At 42.1% G+C, this 21,828-nt stretch overlaps 2 protein-coding genes across 2 annotated transcripts; one reads left to right on the top strand and one right to left on the bottom strand.

Moving 5' to 3' along the window:
- The first annotated feature begins 60 nt into the window (after positions 1 to 60).
- Positions 61 to 7,304, top strand: LOC128748794 (beta-galactosidase-1-like protein 2). Its single transcript, XM_053847786.1, has 19 exons — positions 61 to 183; positions 422 to 607; positions 675 to 743; positions 1,016 to 1,111; positions 1,395 to 1,503; positions 2,736 to 2,828; positions 2,897 to 2,978; positions 3,044 to 3,108; positions 3,173 to 3,257; positions 3,690 to 3,827; positions 3,919 to 3,999; positions 4,052 to 4,170; positions 4,241 to 4,384; positions 5,113 to 5,184; positions 5,273 to 5,351; positions 5,416 to 5,503; positions 5,563 to 5,674; positions 5,739 to 5,855; positions 6,532 to 7,304. Exons 1-19 carry the CDS (start codon positions 92 to 94, stop codon positions 6,616 to 6,618), a joined length of 1,914 nt encoding a protein of 637 aa, XP_053703761.1. The 5' UTR covers positions 61 to 91; the 3' UTR covers positions 6,619 to 7,304.
- On the bottom strand, positions 6,677 to 20,347 carry b3gat1b (beta-1,3-glucuronyltransferase 1 (glucuronosyltransferase P) b). Its single transcript, XM_053847787.1, has 9 exons — positions 20,332 to 20,347; positions 19,438 to 19,583; positions 13,567 to 13,757; positions 13,078 to 13,153; positions 11,294 to 11,434; positions 10,686 to 11,155; positions 8,676 to 8,972; positions 8,300 to 8,401; positions 6,677 to 7,221 (listed from the first exon to the last, which is right to left on the bottom strand). Exons 5-8 carry the CDS (start codon positions 11,406 to 11,408, stop codon positions 8,315 to 8,317), a joined length of 969 nt encoding a protein of 322 aa, XP_053703762.1. The 5' UTR covers positions 11,409 to 11,434; positions 13,078 to 13,153; positions 13,567 to 13,757; positions 19,438 to 19,583; positions 20,332 to 20,347; the 3' UTR covers positions 6,677 to 7,221; positions 8,300 to 8,314.
- Positions 20,348 to 21,828: the final 1,481 nt, after the last annotated feature.

The raw sequence follows: 21,828 nt of genomic DNA, 5'->3' as shown, positions 1-21,828 counted from the left end.
CACAAAGGCGGTGCATCCTTGTCCCAGTATCACCGCGTTAGTGCTCCTGCTGTACTCATTCATCTGCAGCTCATCTTTTCTCTCCAGACCAATGGTCGTTTTGAGGATTAGAAATGGACAAAAACGGAAATATACTTTTCTCTGCTTATGTGTCACTGGCTTCATCATGTACAGATATCTTAGGTGAGTGAGCTTTTATACTAAGTTATATTTTTGGAAGCGAAACAGCAATGAATTCTTCTTGTGAAGCTAAAGTAAATGTACTCAAGTCATAGCAGCATTACCCTCTAAATACAGTCATACTTTTACTCCATAGCCATGCTTCTTTGTTGATGTCTGCAAATTCCTCTCAAGCTTGTCATGTGAACACAATACACTAGGCTCTATTGTGAGCGAGCACTGAACAGCATCTTCTCTTCAGCATGTCAGCAGGGGGACGGAGGATGAGCAGAAAGGTCGGCCTGGTGGCCAACTCTTCACAGTTCACTCTGGAGGGGACACCCTTCCAAATAATTGGGGGCTCCGTCCATTATTTCCGCGTTCCCAGAGCATACTGGAGGGACCGCCTGATGAAAATGAAAGCCTGTGGCATCAACACACTCACCACGTAAGGGTGTGATTATCTGGCAGCGTAAGCAACTCTGAAATGCTACCAATGACTTCTGCTCCTGCAGACATGTTCCCTGGAGTCTGCATCAGCCGGAGAAGGACGTCTTCAATTTCCACACTCAACTGGATTTAGAGTGAGGACTTGTGTAAACAGCAGCCGCAGACCTTTCCATCCCTCACATGATGCTCAAGGGACTTAGGAGTATTCCTCTCCCCACTTGGGAGAACCTAGACTCGGGTTACTTGACAACAGCAGCATCACCACAACAACCACAGCCTATTAGTTAAATGACAACAAAACAGTGGCATGTATCAGAGGATGTGATGCTGCTGGTGTTTCTTCACACAAACACCCACTGATGTCTGAATAAAAATGCTCACAGATGATTTCCCCACTTTGTTTCAGAGCCTACATCAATCTAGCAGCAGAACTGGGACTTTGGGTGATTTTACGTCTCGGTCCCTACGTCTCCTCCGAGCTGGATCTTGGAGGTCTGCCCAGGTAGGTCACAGAGCTTCTTTTTAATAATTAAATCTCGATTTCGCCTGCTAGTGTTCATGCCCACGGTATCTGTTAAAACAAAGCTTCCCCTGTGTCGACGTCAACTCCAGCTCTGCCCAAGAACAGTTTTCAGTTCTTTATTTGGTACATTAGACGTCTTTTTGTTAGCAAAGAACCAGGCAGTGTGAGGACCTCTGTCTATTCTGTGAGTCCCAGTGTGCTCCCGTTGTTTTTGTCACTCCATGTTTTCAGACATAAGCCTGGTCTTGTTTTCTTTCTGCAGCTGGCTCCTCCGCGACGGCAGTATGAGGCTCAGAACTACGTATCCGGGCTTCACCCAGGCCGTCAATACCTACTATGATAAACTGATACCCAAAATGGTCCCGCTGCAGGTAATCATTCTCTCTGTATAACCAATTAATGTAGGTGACTCAGTCACATATTGTTCAACGCTTCTTCCCCTTAATGGGGTCTCGGGGGGCTTGGGTCCTAGGCAGGATGCACCATGGTCTGGATGACACTCTACACTCAGACACAAACAGCCATTCATGCTCTCACGCACACCCACAGTCACCCATTAACCTCTTTATGTTTTTGAACTGTGGGTAAGAAAACTCATGTGATCCTATAAACGCTCATGAAGTTCGCTGAGGACCTGCTTAATATTTCCAGTGTTTCTACATTAGTTTGGTAAGACATGTTGCGACTTGGACTAGAGCAGCTCAAAAAACTTCATTTAAAAGACATTTCATTGCTTTACGGATGAGTTTTAAAAACACATTTGTCCAAGAAACTTGAATATCCTATGCACATATCTTGTGACTAGCCTTAACCAGGGTCTAAACCAAACCTGAATTGAATTTTATTGTCCCAGTTATTTTGAAATTTTAATCTTCAAATTACAAAGTTCCCCCCCAGGGAGGTGCGTTTCCAAGAATCGCTATAGAATAGCGATACTAGTATGGCTAGTACTAGTACAAGCTGTACAAGGACAGGCCAAAATGTCCTCACACAGCAAAATGTCCTCACAAGACGGTGGCTCACCAAGACATAGTACTCACAAGTACGGCAAAACATGCCAACACACACAGGTTTGTCTTTGTGGCTTCTGCTCATTGACGGCCTCTCATCCAACATAACCATCCAATACAAATGGCTAAACTTAACCATGACTCTCAACTCAAACTTAAACCTAATTCTAATTCTAATCTGAGGCTTAACTATGTGTGGTCTGGCAAAAGGAAATAAACACCCGACGCTCCCACATGGCAGTGTTTTCCCCAAAATTGGACCTCACTTGGATAGGTATGCTTAAACACACGTATACATAGATGCACACACAGGTCAGGTTGAACCCGGGGGCAAGGGTCAACAGGGTCAGCACCACTATCCGCATGGCCCCGGAGCAGGTTCCCTAAAAATGAATGTGCCTCCCAACTGCAAAGCAATTGCCTATGTCTATACTTTGTAGTCCCATTATGGACTGCAACAGCCATAACTCATGTAGAAGTTAACACTATGCTAGCCAAAGGTTTATTATCTAACTCCTGTTTGACTTTTTTTATTAGTCCCCCTGTTATTGAGTTTCAACCCATTTCTTTTTCAATTATTTATGTCTCTCCAGTTTAAGAAAGGGGGTCCGATCATCGCAGTGCAGATGGAAAATGAATATGGATCCTATTCTAAAGATGAAAGTTACATGGCTTTCATCAAAGAGGTAAAACTTCTCATGCTTGGACGTGCGTGTGGTCCGTCATTCGTGTGAATCTACGTGTCATTCCAAAGGCTCTGCAGTCCAGAGGCATCACTGAGCTCCTGTTTACGGCGGACAGCCACAACGCGCTCAAGTCTGGCGGGGTTGATGGAGGTGCTCCTTTCTTCCTCATTCATCCACACTCCTGCACAACATCTCAATTTTGTTTTGTCGTAAAGCCATCAGAGCAGTGAAGCTGCGGAGACTAAGTCAAAGAGGCGTCCGGGATCTGCAAGAAATCCAGGTTTGTGCTCCGTCACTGAGGGAGGTGTGTTGGAGGACTTGATTAACGCATGGTGTGTGGTCAGCCCAACAGTCCCATGATGGTGATGGAGTACTGGACCGGCTGGTATGACGTGTGGGGGGAGCTCCATCATGTGCTCCCTCCTGAGGGTAAGAGTTGAGGAAGAACTAGCAGTTGTAGCTTCATTTATTTTGAGTTACTCTATCCATCCTCTTTGTATTGTGGTGGATACCTTTCAAAATATTTGGTAAACAATTCATTTTCCTCACATCATCACAGATAAAACTGAAGAAAGATCATCTTCAACGGGCTAACAGACTCTAAAGTATATTTAAAATGCATATTTATTAATTATTATCTTCCTTTTCCACTGTTTGGATTGGCTCACTACTGTTTTAATAAAATAAGACTTTATGGTTTACAGTACAAGATAATTACACTATTATACAAATTTCCCAGACTGACAGAATTTCCCTAGCTTGACGCTTTTTGCATGAGAAACGACAGTTTCTCATCAACAATGTAAATGCAGATGGAAATGAGAAGTTGTCCTTGGATGTGACCCGACCTGTTGGTTTTAGACATGGTGTCCGCCGTGAGAGAGATTCTGATGCGAGGAATGTCCGTCAACCTCTACATGTTCCATGGAGGATCCAGTTTTGGCTTCCTGACCGGAGGAATCCAAGACCCATCCTACAAAGCTCTGGTCCCCAGCTACGGTGAGTTCTTTCATCCATTTCCAAAATCCTGTCGTTGTCTTGCACACTGCAGTAACAGAAGCTGACAGCAGGTCGCACTCTGTGATTTCAGATTATGACGCTCCCTTGACTGAAGCTGGTGAATACTCCCAGAAGTATCATCTGCTCAGAGATCTGCTGTCTCGCTTCAACAGTAGGTTCTGGAATATTCAAAGAGAGAACGGAGAGGTCTAATGTCTGTCCAGTCCGTGCAGAAGGGGAAAGCTTCCCGGAGATGCCAGCGCTGCGTTACAGAGAAGCATATGAGCCCACCATCATGTACCAGCACCTGTCATTATGGGATGTCTTGAGCTTCACTGAGGGAGTATGAGTTTTTATAGTAGAGCTATTATGTCAAGCATTTCTCTTATATTTCTCTCAATTTTTCTAAGCAGTTTAAGTCACATAAGCCAGTGAATATGGAGAATCTACCCACGAACAACATGAATGGTCAGTCGTTCGGATACACTCTCTATGAGACCATCGTCACCAGTGGAGGCTTGCTGAAGTCTGGGGACAACGTCCGGGACAGAGCTCTGGTGAGTCTTCACCTCAATGAGGGTCATGACCTTAACATGTGACTTGTCATTTTGGTGAAAACACTGCAGATATTTAAGTTTGCCGATGTTATTTTCACTCAATCTCATGCGATGAATCCACCATTGAGGTGGCAAAGTGTCGACTACCGCTTGATAGTGCTGTAGCTGAGACCAACACACTCGAGAATGAGTCACGATTGAGACCAGCGCAAACAGACGCCAAGTCTAAGACCAAAACTTGAGGGCCCCAGTCCGAGTTGAGAGCAAGACCTACGAGGGGCAAGATAGATACAGAGATTAAACTCGATACAGAACAAGCTACTAGTTTCAGATGATTTATTTTTGAAAATGAATGAAATGGCTACAGTTTCCTTCACTGTTAACAAATAAAGCTATATAACTTACAGACTTATGCTTCTGCATTCAGTTTGGTCTCCACTCGCACCCACTCTCTGGCCCTTGAAATCTTGATCTTGGACTCTGTACGCCGTGGTTGCCTCGGGCTCGGGTGCCTACAACACTACCAACGCTCTCGATTTGGTCTCAATTCAGTGGGCCTCCCTCAGTGGGGAGTCCATCTCAGGCCACCCACACCGACATTATGGCCAATAACATTATAAGATATGTTAAAAAAAACTTTATAAGCTGCAAATGAATAACAATTTCACACATAGAAAATGGCAGCCCATCATGTGGCGATGTCTACCTCTGAATTATTGTATTTCCAGGTGTTCTTGGACAAAGCTTTCATTGGGCTTTTTAAGCGCCAAAGCCTGGAGCTTGCTCTTCCTGATGGTAAGGTACGACAACACATGAATGAACCATGTTTGCACGGGTGTGTGCTCGCTGCAACATTAAATGTGGTTTGCTCTAACGTCTTCAAAAAAGGGTGAGCGGACGTTAAGTTTACTGGTGGAGAACTGCGGCCGGGTCCACCAAGGTCGGGGCCTTGACAAGCAACGCAAAGGTTTCTGCTAGCTCCTCTGAAATAATGCATCTGACACCAAAGCTCATTTATGCTTGTGTTTCAGGTCTTGTGGGTGATATTTTATTAAACGACACTCCCTTACGGGATTTTACGATCTACAGCTTGGATATGAAACCCAGTTTTATAGACAAGTGAGTGCACTTGTTTCAGTATGTTTCAGACTCAGCTATTTTTACATAGATTTTCCCAGTCTCCATCAGGCTCCCTGGAAATCCCTCCCTGAAAAGCCGAGTTTCCCAGCCTTCTTCATGGGCAGGTTGTTTTCGTATGGGTATCCCAGTGACACATTTGTGAAGCTGCCGGTGAGTCGCCGCTTTGTGTGTCCCATCAAGTCTTGTTTGTTGTATTAAACCCACTCCGGTGCAGGGATGGGAGAAGGGTGTTGTCTTCATCAACGGGATGAATCTGGGACGCTATTGGTCCATCGGTCCCCAACAGGCGCTTTATCTCCCGGGTCCTTTTCTCAACAGCGGGATAAACCAGGTTTGCATGAAGAAACTTCACAGTTTCGTAGAGTTGACTACTATTTGAGCTGGTCAAAACTCACTTGTACCCATGTGCACTTAAATCTTGTCATGATTCAGCCAATGTTTACCTCAGAAAATGTCCTTTACAGCTGAATTCTTCTCTTTTCAATCACACTCATTGATGACAAACATCTGGCGCTACAATTGCAAGGTAGTTTTCAGTAAATAAAAAAAATCAAAATACATAATATAATACACCTGAAATGTGTGACGATGAAAAGCTTTTAATTCCCCACGTGTAGTAATTGATACATATATAGATTGTAAATTAAATTTGAGGGGGAAACCGATTATTTGCAAATACAATAATAATAATAAAACACCAAATATATTTGTCTTCTCAAATCTGGTTGCTTTCTTTTCATATTAGACAGAGTCAGGAGGGAAATATGTTAGTAGTCATATTGTTATCCTCACTGGGTCTTGCTCAAGAGTGAAGGAAGGATGCAGCATGACAAGAACAGATGGGTGCAGCAACCTTTGTGAGACGGTTTGTTTGGGTGAAGAAAGAGCTGTGTAAAAGCTTTCGATTCTTAAGATCCTCATCTAGAGGAGGTTTCTAAGAGTATGGTAGAGTGAGCCTCCTTACTTTTCTTCAGTTGTTTCCCATGTTGTATTTTCTTTGTTCTCAGGTTACTGTGTTTGAGGAGCAGGAATCCGACTACAAGATCAACTTTGAGGACTCGCCAGATCTTGGAATGGCAACAGACATCATGTAACATATTTCCAACATATAACAATCCCATGGGTACGACGCAAAAGAAACAGTCCGGGATGTTTGTTTTTTCGGTGTGATTTATTTAACTTATTTAACTGCAAATACAGCAGTCTGCTTTAGCAGCTGACCATTGTGTTGCCGGAACTATGGTGATTTTAACATTCATGGCCACATGTGTGTGTCATGACGAGGCATGCCGCTGGAGTTCTACATGGAATCACCTGGTCGTGAATAACTGTTTTGAACATGCTTCTCTTCTTGAACAGGACGATGAGAAGCCTCTAAATGAGAGATTCTGGTGCTATTCATACGGTTGATGTGTACAGTACAAGTAGGTGGAGGGTTCAAATCCCCACAGGCAACTCAGTGCTCGTGACTGACACAGAAGTGCAGATTCACAACAAAAGAAAATCGATGCGGATTGGATAGTTGGCTGGTGTTGCCCCCCCCTCCCTCAGGATAAATCACCCCAAAATTCTTGCATATCAGGTCCATGAGGTCACTTCAGTGTGTTCTTTTCAGCAGCAAGGTCACACCGACTTCATCAAGGTCTGGGGAGGCGTTTGTCTCCCATGTGAAGCCCAGGTGTCTCAGTCAGCTGTCCCTAATGTCAAACCAGAGTCAGTGCATTCACATAACAGACTTTCAAGTGTGATGTTGTCTTTTTAAATAAAGAAGGTTTTGAATGCAAAATATTACAGTAAGTGAATCCTGTTCCTTCCTTTTTAACATGAATGACAGGGTGGGATCTCTAGAGATCACGTGACCTTGCAGCAGGTCTTTTTTTTTTGCATGTTCGATTATGCACAGTAGGACCTTTTGAAAAACATTTGTTTCAAGTCTGACCTCTTAAAGTGGAGCGGAGGTCAGTGGATGACATTTAATTATGGTTAAAAGGATTGAGGGTATGAGACATTTTGAGTTATGCAGATCAATGTTTAGGAAAATGTAATACAGGTTTAATTGAGGTTTTTTTCAGCCAATAACTTTCACTTGAAATTGACTCAGACAGATTAAATGTAAATGTAATTCGAATTAAGTGTACATTTGTTCATCCTAAGAAAAAGAATAAGAATAAGAATAAGAATAAGAATAAGAATAAGAATAAGAGTAAGAATAAGAATAAGAATAAGGCTCAAAAATAAATGACTGAAATGACTAAAATATAAAAAAATAAAAAAAATAAATAATCAAAATAATAAATCGATTATTTTAAAAATTCACACCACAACACATCACAAAATGATGTGTGATTGATGAGTTAATACTCATCAAGAAAATTAATAATATCACTAAAAAGAAGAAATTATTTTTAAAAATAACATTACAAATAAATGTGTGAAATACATATGTATATTATGTGCATTTTTGTACACGTACAAAAATGCACATAATATACATGAATGAATCCTGTGTAACATTGTTGGACAGGATTCATTCAGATGACGGAGAAATATATAAATGAGTAAATAAGAAAACTAAGATATGAAGAACATTAATAATAACATTCATAAAATAAATTGAAAAGCATGAAATCTCCATAGATATTTAACTTCTTCACTGATGGACAGGCTGATGCTGCAGAAAGGTTTTACGGGACCCAAACAGCGACTGTCCAGGTTAAAGTATTGCAAAATATTGTTGATCCATGAAAATAAACAAGTCTTCATGACTTACTTTACCTTCAACAAACTGCCTCATATCTCCATGTTGGAGTCCGTAAATCCCTTCTTGCCCTCGTTCACCAGCACTGGCTTCTCTGTCCGAGTGTGCCACACTAAAACCTGCGGGAGACCGGTGATGACAAGCATGGACGTGTGATGAGACACTAATTAAGACGTCCCGTCAGAGCAGCGGCTTTCCTCGCAAACATCATGTTTCATATTCAAATGAGCAGTTCCTTGTGAGATAGACATGCTTGGAGTGGTGGACGGTGAAGGGTAGAAGCTTAAGCTAAACGTCTGCTGTACTTAACTGTTACTGACAGCCAAGTAACTAAAGACATCCACACAACATTCAAGCTCTGCCTTTCTCTCATCCACAGTTTACAATCCCCACCTTAGTGCAGTTAGCAGCTTTAGGCTCCAGGTCACTGAGGGTGACCAGCTTCTTCAGTAGGCTGCTCTCCTGATAGCCGCCCTTGACGCCGCGTAAACTGAAGTACGCCTGCTCTCTGGACAGAATCAGCCCCAGGTTCACGGCGAAGCCCGCCATGTCGATGGCAAACGGCCGGTGAGGGTCAAACACAGTTTTCCAGCCAATCACTTTTCCCATAGCGTTGACTTCAGGGGTCTCGTAGCGCAATCCGCCGACAAAGGCCACGGGCCACACTGACACTCTCTTGGTGGAACGCATCTGGAGATGAAGATAGAAAACAGGTTATACAAGCTGTTCAAAATGACTGAGATTAAAATGTCTGAAAACACTGATATGTTCTAAACAATATTAATCATTTTTACTTCTTGCTCTAACTTTGGAGCTAAACAATCCTTCCATTGATTCATCCATCCATTTGTCATCTTGGAGGTTGGGTTGGCAGGGAACACCTCACTGACTTCACCAGTCAGCCAGGAGATGTAATCCCTGGTGTGTGTCTAGAACCCTTCACCTCACATCTAAAGGCGACTCCAGGCACCATGTGACCCCGGAGCTTGAAGCTTTTGGTATGAGAGTACAGGGGCAAAGATCAATGACTTTTTGTTCAGCTCTTTCTTCACAGCATTTCTCATTACTGCAGTCACTGATCTGTCCGTGCAACAATCTGTCCCTGACTTGTGAAGAGCAAGTTCTAAAATGCCAAAAGCAGCCATCCGACACAGAGATCTATTTTCTTCTAAAACCTCGAAGACGCGCGTGTTGATCTGATGCCAGACGAGGTTACTGCTTCCATCCTAAATAAAGGCAAGCAACATAAAACTCCCAAAGCAAACTCCTTTGTTAAAGAGCAAAAAGTAAAATTTGTAGGGAAGAATCGAGCCCTTTTATGCTTCATATCATGTGAGCTAATGGGACCGTGGGAACAGAGCAGCAAGTACCAGACAGAGAAATAAAAACTTCAGCAGAGTGACAGTGACCGAACATCAGAGTTGCTGCCAAAGTTTCAACCGTGACCCACGATGGCATGTGTCAAACCCATGACCCGGGCAGCCAAATACAGCCCCAAAAAATACTTTATGTTGCCCACAAGGCCGTTCATTATGGAATTAAATATAAGAATTTCAAACCAGACTCCACGTCTGCCCCTAAAGAAATGTATTCAAACTGGAGTTGGGACATGATTTATTATCATTATCACATTAGAGTATTGACAGCAGAGTGGTGAAATGGTGTACTTGTTTACAGTACATGCTATTAGTCTGTGTTGTTTGGATTGTTCAATTATTTTTTGTCTTTAATCGATAAACTTGAAATGAATCAAGTCAAACTGTATAAAATCTGCTTCAGCAACTACTTTGACTTAGTAAACTCAGTGCTGACTAAAGCACTGTGGGTAGGCTCGATTGTTTGTGGCTTGTGGCTGGAGATTTGTCCATGATGTGCTTGAGCCGTTGCCTTTCTTGTCTGAAATATATTTTAGGAGCGAAGATCATTACAAAATAGTGGAGAATGTTTAACTGGTATCCACTGGTAGGTATAAACCTTAATAGAACATGATTTGAGGAATATATTTTACAGTATGAGTCATACTCTGTACTGACTCTGTACTAAAAAATAACACGCACCAATGAAGTTTGATGTGCACCAAGTCAACATTGTGACCCATGAAATTTACAGCGTACAATCTTTGCCAATGGCTGTTTCTAACAGCCCTGGTTCTCAAGTGTCACCAAGTAACCCGGAAACGTCCACAAACAAAAGAGAGCCATGTACTAGGAAGGGCCTTAGTGTTTGTTATATGAGGTGCAGATCCACATAAACATATGCAAATATTTAAAATATTAGAAATGTTAGGAGATTCTGCTCCACTAGCTTTCTTGCCCCTTGTGTGATAGAGTTTAAAAACACATCGACTGTGATGACTTTACTGTGGAATTTCATAGTGAATTCTGCTATAATGACAGACCTCACCTCCTCAAACACCTCCAGGCTGTATGTGTTGTCATCATCTGCAAAGTAAACAACTCCTGGTTTGCTGTAGTTCACGCCAAAGGTGTCCCGGAGCCAGCGCAGGGCCAGATTCCTCTGCACCGTCCCCCGCGGTGTTTTGGGATCTTTCACATCGCTGCGTATCTTGTAGTTCCTGGGCGTTTCCACGTACAGGTGAGTGTAATTGAGCCCTGTCTCCTGCAGAAGACGTCGGACCAGCGGAGTGCGTTGGGGGGAGTCCTCCACCAGCAGCCAGTGCAGGTTTTGCACATGAAGCAGGGTGTTGGCCAGACGAGTCAGCTCGGCCTTCTGCACTGGCCGGCTGTAGGTGGGGGTGATGACGTGGATAGTGGGGAGCCCATCGGACCAGGGCGGAGGACGTGTGTAGACAAACTCTTTGCATGTCCTTTTGAGCAAGAAGGACTTCCAGGAGCGACCATTTTGGCGATTCTCTGTTGAACATACGAGAGATACATGAGATGCAAAGAGGCTTCACACTCTGAAGATGCTGTAAGGCTTAAAATCGGGCCATGTGAAATAACTACAGCCCATGTTGACTCTCTTGGCTCTGAATCTGTTTCCCTCATTACCTCCACTGCCTTTGTTGTACAGTGCTGGCATGGTGTTTTGATGCCAGACACTGATGAGCAGCGACCAGGGCAACAAGATCAGCACGGCAGCAATGACGTCTCGTCTCCTCAGCATCTCTGGAGTCAGCTCGGAGCCACTACCTGCAGGTCAGATCACGAACACTTAAGCCCAAACTTATTCATACCCCAGTGATACTAAGATACTAGCCACAGGATAGTCAAACAAATTGTCGTCTCTGAGGGTCTGAGTTCGCATTTTGTTCTTTAACCAGTTTTCGGACTAATAAAAAGTATAAAAGTTGACTTGCTTCTGACATTTCAGTCATTTTGGAGTCAACACAAGACTTGCCATGGCAAAGACCAAAGAGGACTTGAGAACACGCATTGTAATTGCTAAAACAGACAGAAAAGGGTACAAACAAAATGCCAAACAATTTCAGGCATCAGTAGCAACAGTGCAAGTATCATCCGGAATGACCAAAAATTTCTCACCCTCAAAAACCTCAATGGGGACAGTGGACAGAAGTCAATAGTCTTACCTTGGCTTGCCAGAAAGATCAAGCGGGAAGTTGTCCAACGACTACTACTAAGGCTGTTCTGAGGGAACTGAGTTTGAGTGGTGTGACTCTATCAAGGCAGACTCTCCAGCGGGAACTGTACTAAAGTAGCCTCTATGGACGTCGACCAAGAAAGACCCCCCCTGCTTCAAACAAAGCATGTAAAAGCTAGTCTGACCTTTGCAAAGACACACTTAAAGGAGGTGGAAGCATAATGCTATGGGACTGCTTTTCTGCCAATAGACCTGGCCGCTTGGTTAAGGTGGAAGGAATCATGAGGAAAGAGCAGCACATCAAGATTCTTCAAGAAATCCTCAAGAAGGCAGCAGAGAACCTGAACCATTGGGAGCATTGGACCTCTCAGCAGGACAATGATCCAAAGCATGCGGCCAAGGAGGAATCGCCCAGAATTCCGGCCGATACATGCAAGAAACTTCGTTTGGAGGCTGTGATAAAAAAATAAGGGGTTTGCAACTGAGCATTGAGGCAAGGTATGAATATTTTTGGACAGCGTGATTTTCTTGTTTTCACCCTGTTAAAGATGTTTATTTACACTTTCTATCTTTAATAAATTGGTTATAGTCTTTCTTGTGTGTCCTATTTAAGTAAAATCTGAAGCGATATACTAATGTGTAACTGGAAAAAATAAGGAATTGTTTGTTTTTGACAGGGGTATGAATAATTTTGGGCTTAAGTGTATGAGGCCTTGTACTTGTCCAGGTAATACACTGAAAAATATCCCATAGTTTCCCCTAGAAACTGATTTCCTTAAAATGTTCAAACCCATCCCGTTTTTTGGGAGTTAAGAGTTAATGCAAACGCTTACTTACCACTTCAGCTTCTCTTCAACAGATTTTTTTTTCTTCTTACCAAGTTCTAGGACCTATTCTCTTCTTTCGTACTCCTCTCGTCAAAACGCCACAGAAAACAGCAGTGAAATTGTCGTTGCGCACGCAGCGCGGACTTTACCCTGTCTTTAAAATCTGAATTATATTTACACATCATATTTGACATCATCTCACTTGTTCAGTTTTGGGAATCGTTGTAAATACTGTCAAGCCCGCCTGATCACAGCCAACTTTGAAAACAACTGGCAGTGGAGGCTTTGTTCTGTGGGTATCTGCACTTCACACACGTCAGTGAGCAACCAGCAGGCAGAGTAGGCATCTGCTGATGAGTTTCAATAACCACATAAGCTGAGGAGGTTGAGGATTTAAACCATGTTACCTCTTCATTTTCCATTGGATGTCGATTGGGGCCATCTACTGGCTGCAGTCCATGGCTTGGAGATCCTGTGTGAGAGCTGCAAAAGATCCCAATATCAGCTGTCCGATGTCAAAGTAAGAGGAAGCATTAAGATAATTAAATGTAAGTGTACACCTTTGTTTTTTATATTAGAGATATCAAGCATTATATCGCCACAATAGCTTATTGAACAGTCTGCTGGTTCTTCTCTCAACCCAGCTGGTGCAGTTGGACTGATTCTGCCATGTTAGATCTGAACAGTGTTGGAAGGAATAATGCACATTTACTGTCACTTTTAACTGGTATTTATTTATCTATTTTCCCCACCATTTTACAAAAGCAAAAGCCAATACTGAGACACACTTTCAAAAGCATTGGTTTCACACAGCGTGGCTGCCCACCCTCTGGCTTAGACAATCGTAATGACCTGTTATATTAGTGAATTAAAGTCATTGACTGATGTAAACTCACAGAGACGGACGGGAGAAACGGCCTAATGATGCCAGGCCTCGGCGTGTCTGCTGTGGTGAGCAGACAGATCCATCACCTTCTCCTCCCGGGAAAGAGCAGCATGTCCGCCGATCATCAGCGTAGCAGAGTTGGGGCGAAAACTTGCGAGTATCATTGGGCGCCTTCCAATCTTTGCGTCCACAGCGTCGGCCCTGCACAGACAGACGAGGTCATCTCTCTGGAAGAATGATGCTCCTCATTGCAAAAACAAAGGCCTGGATTGTCAAAGCTGACGGCAAGGGGATGGGCGGAGAGGTCACCACAGCCGGAGGACCCGGGACAATAGAATACATCACACACAAAATGCCACAGTCCCTTAAAAGGAATTCTTGCTTGGGGAGAGAGCAGCATTCAGAAAACTGAGAAAACCATGCGTTACACGGGGCCTGTTTATGTGAGGCATGAACAGCCACTGTCATATGGCGGAGCAGGCGGAGCGTGAGAGCAGTTCCATTCAGCCCGCTTTCATTTCCTGGTCGGCTTTATGAAGGAGCGCATTCTGAATGAAGTCTGGGGCTTCAGAAGTCCATTAGTGCAACTTTGGATAAAAATATTCCTCAGATGCAGAGGAGGCATCAGCGCTGTCGGCGGAAGTGTGGTTCGGTAATTAAGCAGGAAAAGATGGTGACAGGTTATAATTAGCCGGCGCTACAGTATGGAGGGTGCTAGGATGAGGAATCTGGAGTGGTGGTTATGAAGCATTTGAATGTTCAATGGAGTGATGTGACTTTCACGCCAGTTCCTGTTACATGGTGTTTATGTGTCGCTGTAAATCTCTTGTCTGTTTGGTGCCTTTCTATGACTGTAGGAGTCGGGGGGGGAAAAACGCTTGGGAACCAGCACATCATTTAAGAACCTTTTCATGTGTTCCCAACTTGAATTATTGCTTACAATTTAAAGAGACTGGGTCAAAAACAGATTTCAAATAAGCTTCAAGAAGAGAACCAGACGGTCTCATGTGTTGTGAGTCAGTGTTGAAGTGAGTTTTCTGTCAAAGAATGCCATTCACAGACTGAAAAATAAAGGTGAATTCTGTTTGTAAAGCATTAGAGTCTAATACAGTTTGAATACGTGATTTTAATACTGAGACCCTTCACTTGCTCAACATGAGCTACATGAATATATCTTCAAATACGCACAATAAAATGCTACATACTGTACATGTCGATATTGAAGCTGATGACGATGATGAAGATACCAGCATGAATATGATAGAAGCTTTACACAGCGACAACTGTGTCTTTGTTTAATCCAGCAAACCGAAGAGCAACAGTCACCACAGTGGCAGCCAGCTTTGATAATGTGATCAAGCAGATAATATTCACATCTTCCTCTAATTTACATTTGTTGACGTGACAAAGACGTACGCGACTCTCCATGAAGGCAACGGCACGTGTGACACAGTATTAACTTCACGGAAATGGACTGTAATAATCAGTGGGACACTGAAGAAACTGTGATGTAATTGCTGCTTTTGGATAATAGAATTCAAATCTGCTGCTGGAGGAAAGTGACTATTAGTTTTTATTGTAATTGACTTTACTTGTTTTACAGAACGAAGAAGTAATATGGCTTATTGAGCCCTGGTGTGACAGTGAGTCCATTTGAAATTGGTGAATTTAGAAACAGAATTTCAGTGACCTCAGCCACAGACATTATTGAATTAGGAATTGGAATTCCTAATTCCTAAGTGGAGAATGTCCACTGCTTCTCCTGGGCTCGACCACAGAGGCAACAGCCAGATCAAAGAGACCCAAGAAACCTCCAACACGGACCTGGGAAGCATCCTCTATTGACTTCTCAGTTCTTGGTTCTACTTCGAGTCTCTTGCTGAAGACTGGATCGCTGTATGTTCACACCAAGTGTGACTTGGCGGCACTATACACATCCAAGTGGTTGTTGGCTTCTCGCAGTTTGGGCAGCTTGCCCCCACCTCTCCTGTCAATCAAAGTTAGAGATCGGTGTTGCCCTACATCTTCTGGAGAAGTCTATTAAAACCAAAGGAAGACCTGGATGCCGCCTCCTCTGGCGCCATCACATCCTTCAGAGGCGCTATCAGCCCAGTGAGTCATGAAGCAACCGCTACCATCAGCTCCTCGTCCATTTCACTCTGTCGTCTTCCTGATGAATCTCCTCTCCCAGCATCAGCTAGCGCGCCGCGGCTTGTCACCGGAGTTGAGATTCTTCAACGATGGCGTAAGCACTATAAAAACGCTGGTTGAAATGCACTGAAGCGTGTCAGATCCCACGCTCTATATTGTAGTCAGACACGTTGTCAAATGTAATCGCGGCTCTACAGTCACTTTACATGTAAATGAACTTTCACACCAAACACGGTTTAAGCTACGAAAGCTACAACCTGTCAGACTGTAATATAAAGTGTTCACTTGTAATATTGTGTGATGTAATGTAATAACTAGTGTCACGAACAACTGTTCATATGGACCACGATTTTGCTCCTTTGATCACCACCCAATACTAAGAGTGGGTGTGTAGGTGGACTGGTACATTGCCTTTTGGCTCAGCTCTTTCTCCACCTCTGATCTGTTTGTCCATCTCATTCTTTGTCTTTAGCTCACTTGTTTCCAAGTCGGGACTTTTATTTAAAACCTCAATCAAAGTCAAATGTCTTAAAGAATTCTTGAGGATCAAGTGAATAACAACAAACAATAAACAAAAACCGTCCATGTTTAATTCCATGAGAAGAGCAACCAATCCCTGCAGCACATGCAAAGACTGTGTTCACTGTATCCCACCAGGCCTCACAAAACTATGTAGACGGCGATAATTCAATAGCTCAACCCAGCATTACAGCTAGAGGTGGCAACAATGCTGTTGAAAACAAACACATTGAATATTCATTTCTATGCCACATTCACTCTTCCCAGCTGTCAGCCACGAATTACAATACAATGATGCAACTCCAAGTGCCACCACCGACTCATTCCAACACTCCAAATATGCAACAACAACTCAGTGAAATGAGAAAGTTTCAACCCAACATGTTTGTTACCAGTGTGATCAGTAGACACTGTACATAGCTGTATCCCACTGCCTCGCCATCACATCACATGTTTCCAAGTCTTTGCTGTGTGAAGTGCCCGCAGCTAAATATGGACGAAAAGTACCCATCTTTCATTGTACATCTGTCAGCTGATGACAGAACAGTGGGACCTCAGAGGAGTCAGCATCCTGTTGGAAGGGATGATGTTGCTCTAAGTATTGATCGGCTCACGCGGCGCATGTCTGCTTCAAGTGAGAACGTGTGTCTGATGAGAAGCCGCTTTCATGTGAGCGGAAAACAACCTAAAAAAAAACGAAATCTGACTTTAAACCCTTTTTAGAAGCAAGGAGTTAGCAGGTTAGAAACAGCTAGCAGAGCTGTTTTTAAACAAGCAATGATCAGAGTCGATGAATTTTCAGGAGGTGCCACATTCTAGTCACTAACTGTAAAATCTTGGGATTTAACTGATGATGGGGGTCTCTGGTGATATTGATTTGAGTCGCAAATGTCCAGTATAAAGTGATCTTTTCATCCAAGTGAACCGTGGAATAAGATTTTATATGTATGTGGAAGACTGCCATATGTTTATGCAGGTGGATGTAAACAATTTATTTTGTCATTTTAACGGCTTTATTTATTCTGTTTGATTTATTCACGTCATTTATTTATGAACATCTCAGCCGACACGCTCCACACTGTGTTTCTCTTCTTCTTCTGAAGTTACTTTCATCACAAGTATCATTTAATATTGCGGGAAAGTTTAACTGCTGCAGTGCATGATGAAGCATGGGTGCATTTATTAGGAAAATTATGTCACATGTCACAGAAAAGTCTCCAAATGAACTTAATTGTAGCTCAGTAACTTTTTGGAGAAGGAATTCTATCTGAAGCTCTCTGTATATGTTATGTTGAATTACATGCTTTTACAGACTACTGATGATTAGTCATATTTTCAGTGTGGTTGAATTGCTAAATAATATTTACAAGGGGAAGAAGTGCTAGTCAGCGTTTATGTGGCCCTCCGTAGGGCAGAAAACTAAAAAAGAAATTGTACTTTTTACATCACAAACTCTGGTCTGAATTCTAAATACGACTAATTAATTGTATGTAAATGTTGTATTTTGTTTATTCTCAGTTTTTTATTCATCTGTTTTTCCTCCCCCGTAGCTACTACTATCTGTTTTGAAATGTGCATTATAATTACAGTACTCATTTTAACAATATTTCTTGCCCCTAGAAAAATAAATAGAGACAAGATACAGAAAAAATGTTTTTATAATCAAATATTCTGAGTACATATCATGGTATAATTACACCTTTTGCTATTTATCCTCATCATTTATTTTGTTTATTTATGAAATTTTACAAACTAGAGGCATTACATTTTGAAAATGATGCATGCAATGGTTTATAACTTGTGCTGAAAAATACATAGATAACAATACAATAAAAAAATATAAAATAAAATACATAGACGGAGAAAAATAATGGGGATATTACAATAACTTATAATTGCAATAAGGTTGGATTTCTTTGCTGAAAATGTTCAATTTTGTCATCTTTTTGTGTACAACCCAGTTTTCAGTCTTAACAGAAAGGTGAAATGCTCCATCTGGCCTATTTCTTCAATAATGTCAGTCCAACTTTGTACATCAGGTCCATCAGCCTTCATCCAGTTCCTTGTAATAGGCTTTTTAGCAGCAAGCATCAAAATTTTAAATAAAAATTGATCACTTTATTGCACATGTGAGTTCAAGAGTCCCAGCAAACATAACATAAAATAAACAAAAACAAAAATAAAATAATAAAACATATCTGTGGGTCCTTAAGAATGTTACATTCAAGTATCTCCTTAAGAATATTTAAAACATTCTCCCGTGATGTTTGTATTTGAATACAGGTCCAAAATATATGAGAATGAGAAGCATTCATGCGCCCACATTTTCTCCAGCATTGTTGTGGTTTTCCTCATTGTTTGCCTCTCAAATGTGGTGTGAAGAAAAATCTAATCAAGGTCTTCCAGCCAAATTCCCTCCATTTCCTTGAAGCTGCAGCACTGTGTTGTGTATTGCACATTAAACACCGTTCTCTTTCAGATATTGTGATTTCCAACTCAGTAACATCTAGAGTGTAAGCTCCTATATACTTATCCCCATAATTTCAGGAACAAAATTTAAGTTAATTTTAAGACACGTTAATATTACATTAATTTCAGGTTAATTTTAAGACACTTGTCTTTTGGCTTGTTGGTTCCTCACAGCAATGTGGCCCCTCAGGAAATGTAATTGCCTGCACCTGGTTCATGCGGTACATCAGGAACGCCACAATGGGCCATAGTCAATATTGCACAACCTGCACCTCGTGCATGTATCCTGGAATATCAAATAACAATCTTTCATTACAGCGAATTATTATTATTAAACCACAATTTATTTTAGTACAACTAATTTAGACAAGAGATTTAACAAGACAACGTAAGCAAGCAATAACAAAAAAGGGAAAATTCAACTTTACAAATCAGCTCACTTGAAACACCAAAAGAGACATTTGTAGCGAGGGGCGAGCATGTGACAGTCACGGGTCATTTGTTCTTAAACTCACATTCATGAATCACACCAACAGCAGCAGCACTGTAGGATTCAGGAGGTGAACGTTGTGTGAACATGACCCAGTCATAAAGAGCATGTTTTTTATGAATATACACCAAAAGGAATCAGAGATATTAAAATAAAAGTTAAAATACAATAGAATGAGCGAGTAGCAGTGTCTGTCTTTTATTAAATCTCTCCATCCTAAGCAGTTTTATGAATGAAGACAAGGAGAGATACCTCTTTTTCCTGGATCCCCTCAGCATCCACTAACTCCTCAGAGATGAAGACATCAAACTGCTGCTCCAGTCGAGATGCTCCGCTGAGTGACTGATCACAGGCTTGGTGAGGATGCTCAGCGCACCCTCTGCTGCAGGACTGAAAAACTGAGATGTAGAAAAGAGAATGCTGCGTTGAGAAGCTCGTCCCTGCCTCCCTCCACTCTGCTCTCCTCCCATCGCTCTCTCTCCCCCTCTTTTGTCCCCCTTTTCATCCCAGTTTTTGTTTCATACGTGTTCCATTTAAGCCCCACTCCTCTTTTTTTTTTTGGCAGGCTGTGATGTCAGTGAAGGCGCCGGGGCAGACATGACACTAAGCTTTAAGGATTCACCGTCCGCCCTGTCAGCTGGTGTGTGGGGCTTTATTCAGCGGGAAGGTTTCAGAGAGGCTGAAGGAAGGAAAGGAAAAGTATAAATCGTGACCAGCCATTTCAGTGTGGCAAAGTTGAAGTCAATAAAGTTGGATATAAATGCTTTTTATTGAGTGTGTGAGGTTTACTGGAGCCTTTGAGCAAACTTCACACAGGGAAAGTCACCAAGCCTGCAATGGGACTAAAGGTGGATGAGATGAGGACAGTGTAGAATGTTGTCACCCCAATCGTCTGAGTTAATCCGGGGTTTTGATCATGTGACCGCCAATCTTTGGGCGTAAAGACGCCCCAAATCTAAATGATGAAGTGGTTTGGTTGCCAGAAATGAAAAGCCCTCCATTAAATAACAAAGCCTTTCAATCTTAATCTGCGTTGTGTTACACTGAAGAATGGGCCCTCGATGATCATTAAGTATTTCCATCGTAATTTTTGAAAGCTTTGACATTTAGAAGAAATGCTCAGCGGGCGCCAAACTTGACACTAACCTTTGCTTCAGTGATGGATTGAATCATGCGACGTATTCGTCAGCTGGGAGTCCAAGCGTTTCGCCTTGTTGCCTTTGTTTTGTCTTTTTATTTTTCACAACCACACCTTGCCAATACGGCGGATATTGACATGGCTGTTTATCACCTCTGACTCCCATGACCTACTTGTCAACAAACTGGAGCTGCAATCCTAATGACATTAGATTTGTTTTGATAGAATGGAGTTTGAGGTTTAAAAGCATCATCTGTTTCTACCAAACCCTCAAATGTCGGTCAAATACCAGGTGTGAGAAGTTTAACGGAACATAGCACTGGTTAGCCTGTTAGCTCTGTTTAGAGAGTGCTGCTTTGCCTTCTAGTTTCAAAAATAACGCAAATGGAATTAAATAATTTCACTACCTTGATCGATTGTAAATCACACAACAACCCCACAAAGAAGGATACTACAATACTGCATCAGCCAAATCACTAAAACTCTGCTTTATGCTAACTGGACTCTGTGAGTCATCATATTTAAAATCATGATTTTTATTTTTTTCATTCATTCTGTTGACAGTTCACCATGTCAACGATTATTAATGCAGCCGAACTCAGTCTTTGACACATCACAGTAGCCTAAAAAAGAAAGTCTTAATGTACATTTAAGTGAACACGCACTTGATTCAATTACCAGCCACACAGACAAGTTTCTCATCAGCCTAATTCTGATGTATAACTCGGGTCCCTAATCCGACTAATGGACATCGAAATATGCCCTTATTTGCTTAAGTGCACTTGGGAGTTCAGTAAGAACGGCCAAGCAGATGAGACTGAGTCCCAAATATGGTACCAGATGTAATCGGGACGCCTAAACTTTATATTTGACCTAATGGTTTGGGCTTAGATTCATATTGCTAAGGTGATATAGGTATAGTATAAATACATTAACTGGTGTGTGTGTGTGTATATATATATATATATATATTCTTTTTTTTTTTTTTTTTTTTTTAAAGAAGAAGAAAACACAAATCAAGGAGGAGACCACATGGTCTCTATTGATATGATCTTAGAAAAACAGCATTGCCGCTGCGAAATGTTCTCACTCCAGAAATCTAAATTATGTGAAGTTCAATAGGGAATTTAACAAAGTAAAAATCTCTCCCATCTTGTTGTCTCTGTTATGGCTGACAGTTGGGTGCGAGTCTGTCTGAACTAGTTTCTGTGTCTCGACACAATTCGCCTTGCAGGGGGAACATGTAGGTCAAAGCGCCCGGGGAATTTGTGAGTGCCATGACAGGCTTCCTGGTGTCCAGCATGTCTGCGGCATACAAAAGATCATATTTACAGTAAAGCTGCCATCAAAGTCCCACTGCTGTTCAAGAGAACTGTAGCCACAAAATCAAATAAATGACAAATCATGAATGTGAGTTGGTGGCAGCGACTGATTGTGTTGCTTGGATGGTCATAATTCAAAACAAATATTGAGAGCGAGCAGAGTTTGAAAGAACAAAAGCATGT

Source organism: Synchiropus splendidus, chromosome 17 (genome assembly GCF_027744825.2).
Source record: "Synchiropus splendidus isolate RoL2022-P1 chromosome 17, RoL_Sspl_1.0, whole genome shotgun sequence".
Lineage (NCBI taxonomy): Eukaryota > Metazoa > Chordata > Actinopteri > Syngnathiformes > Callionymidae > Synchiropus > Synchiropus splendidus.
Note: the sequence above shows the minus strand (reverse complement) of the source record. Positions and strands in the feature narration are given on the sequence as shown.

What these genes read in the sequence shown, in the direction of transcription:
- LOC128748794 (XM_053847786.1), top strand. Translation starts at nt 92, where the DNA reads ATGGTCGTTTTGAGGATTAGAAATGGACAAAAACGGAAATATACTTTT. An exon ending in CCAAAATGGTCCCGCTGCAG is followed by an intron (nt 1,504 to 2,735) that starts GTAATCATTCTC and finishes ATGTCTCTCCAG; the next exon opens with TTTAAGAAAGGGGGTCCGAT. An exon ending in GGGATCTGCAAGAAATCCAG is followed by an intron (nt 3,109 to 3,172) that starts GTTTGTGCTCCG and finishes GTGTGTGGTCAG; the next exon opens with CCCAACAGTCCCATGATGGT.
- b3gat1b (XM_053847787.1), bottom strand. Translation starts at nt 11,408, where the DNA reads ATGCTGAGGAGACGAGACGTCATTGCTGCCGTGCTGATCTTGTTGCCC. An exon ending in GTACAACAAAGGCAGTGGAG is followed by an intron (nt 11,156 to 11,293) that starts GTAATGAGGGAA and finishes TATGTTCAACAG; the next exon opens with AGAATCGCCAAAATGGTCGC. An exon ending in GCCTGGAGGTGTTTGAGGAG is followed by an intron (nt 8,973 to 10,685) that starts GTGAGGTCTGTC and finishes CTTCATCTCCAG; the next exon opens with ATGCGTTCCACCAAGAGAGT.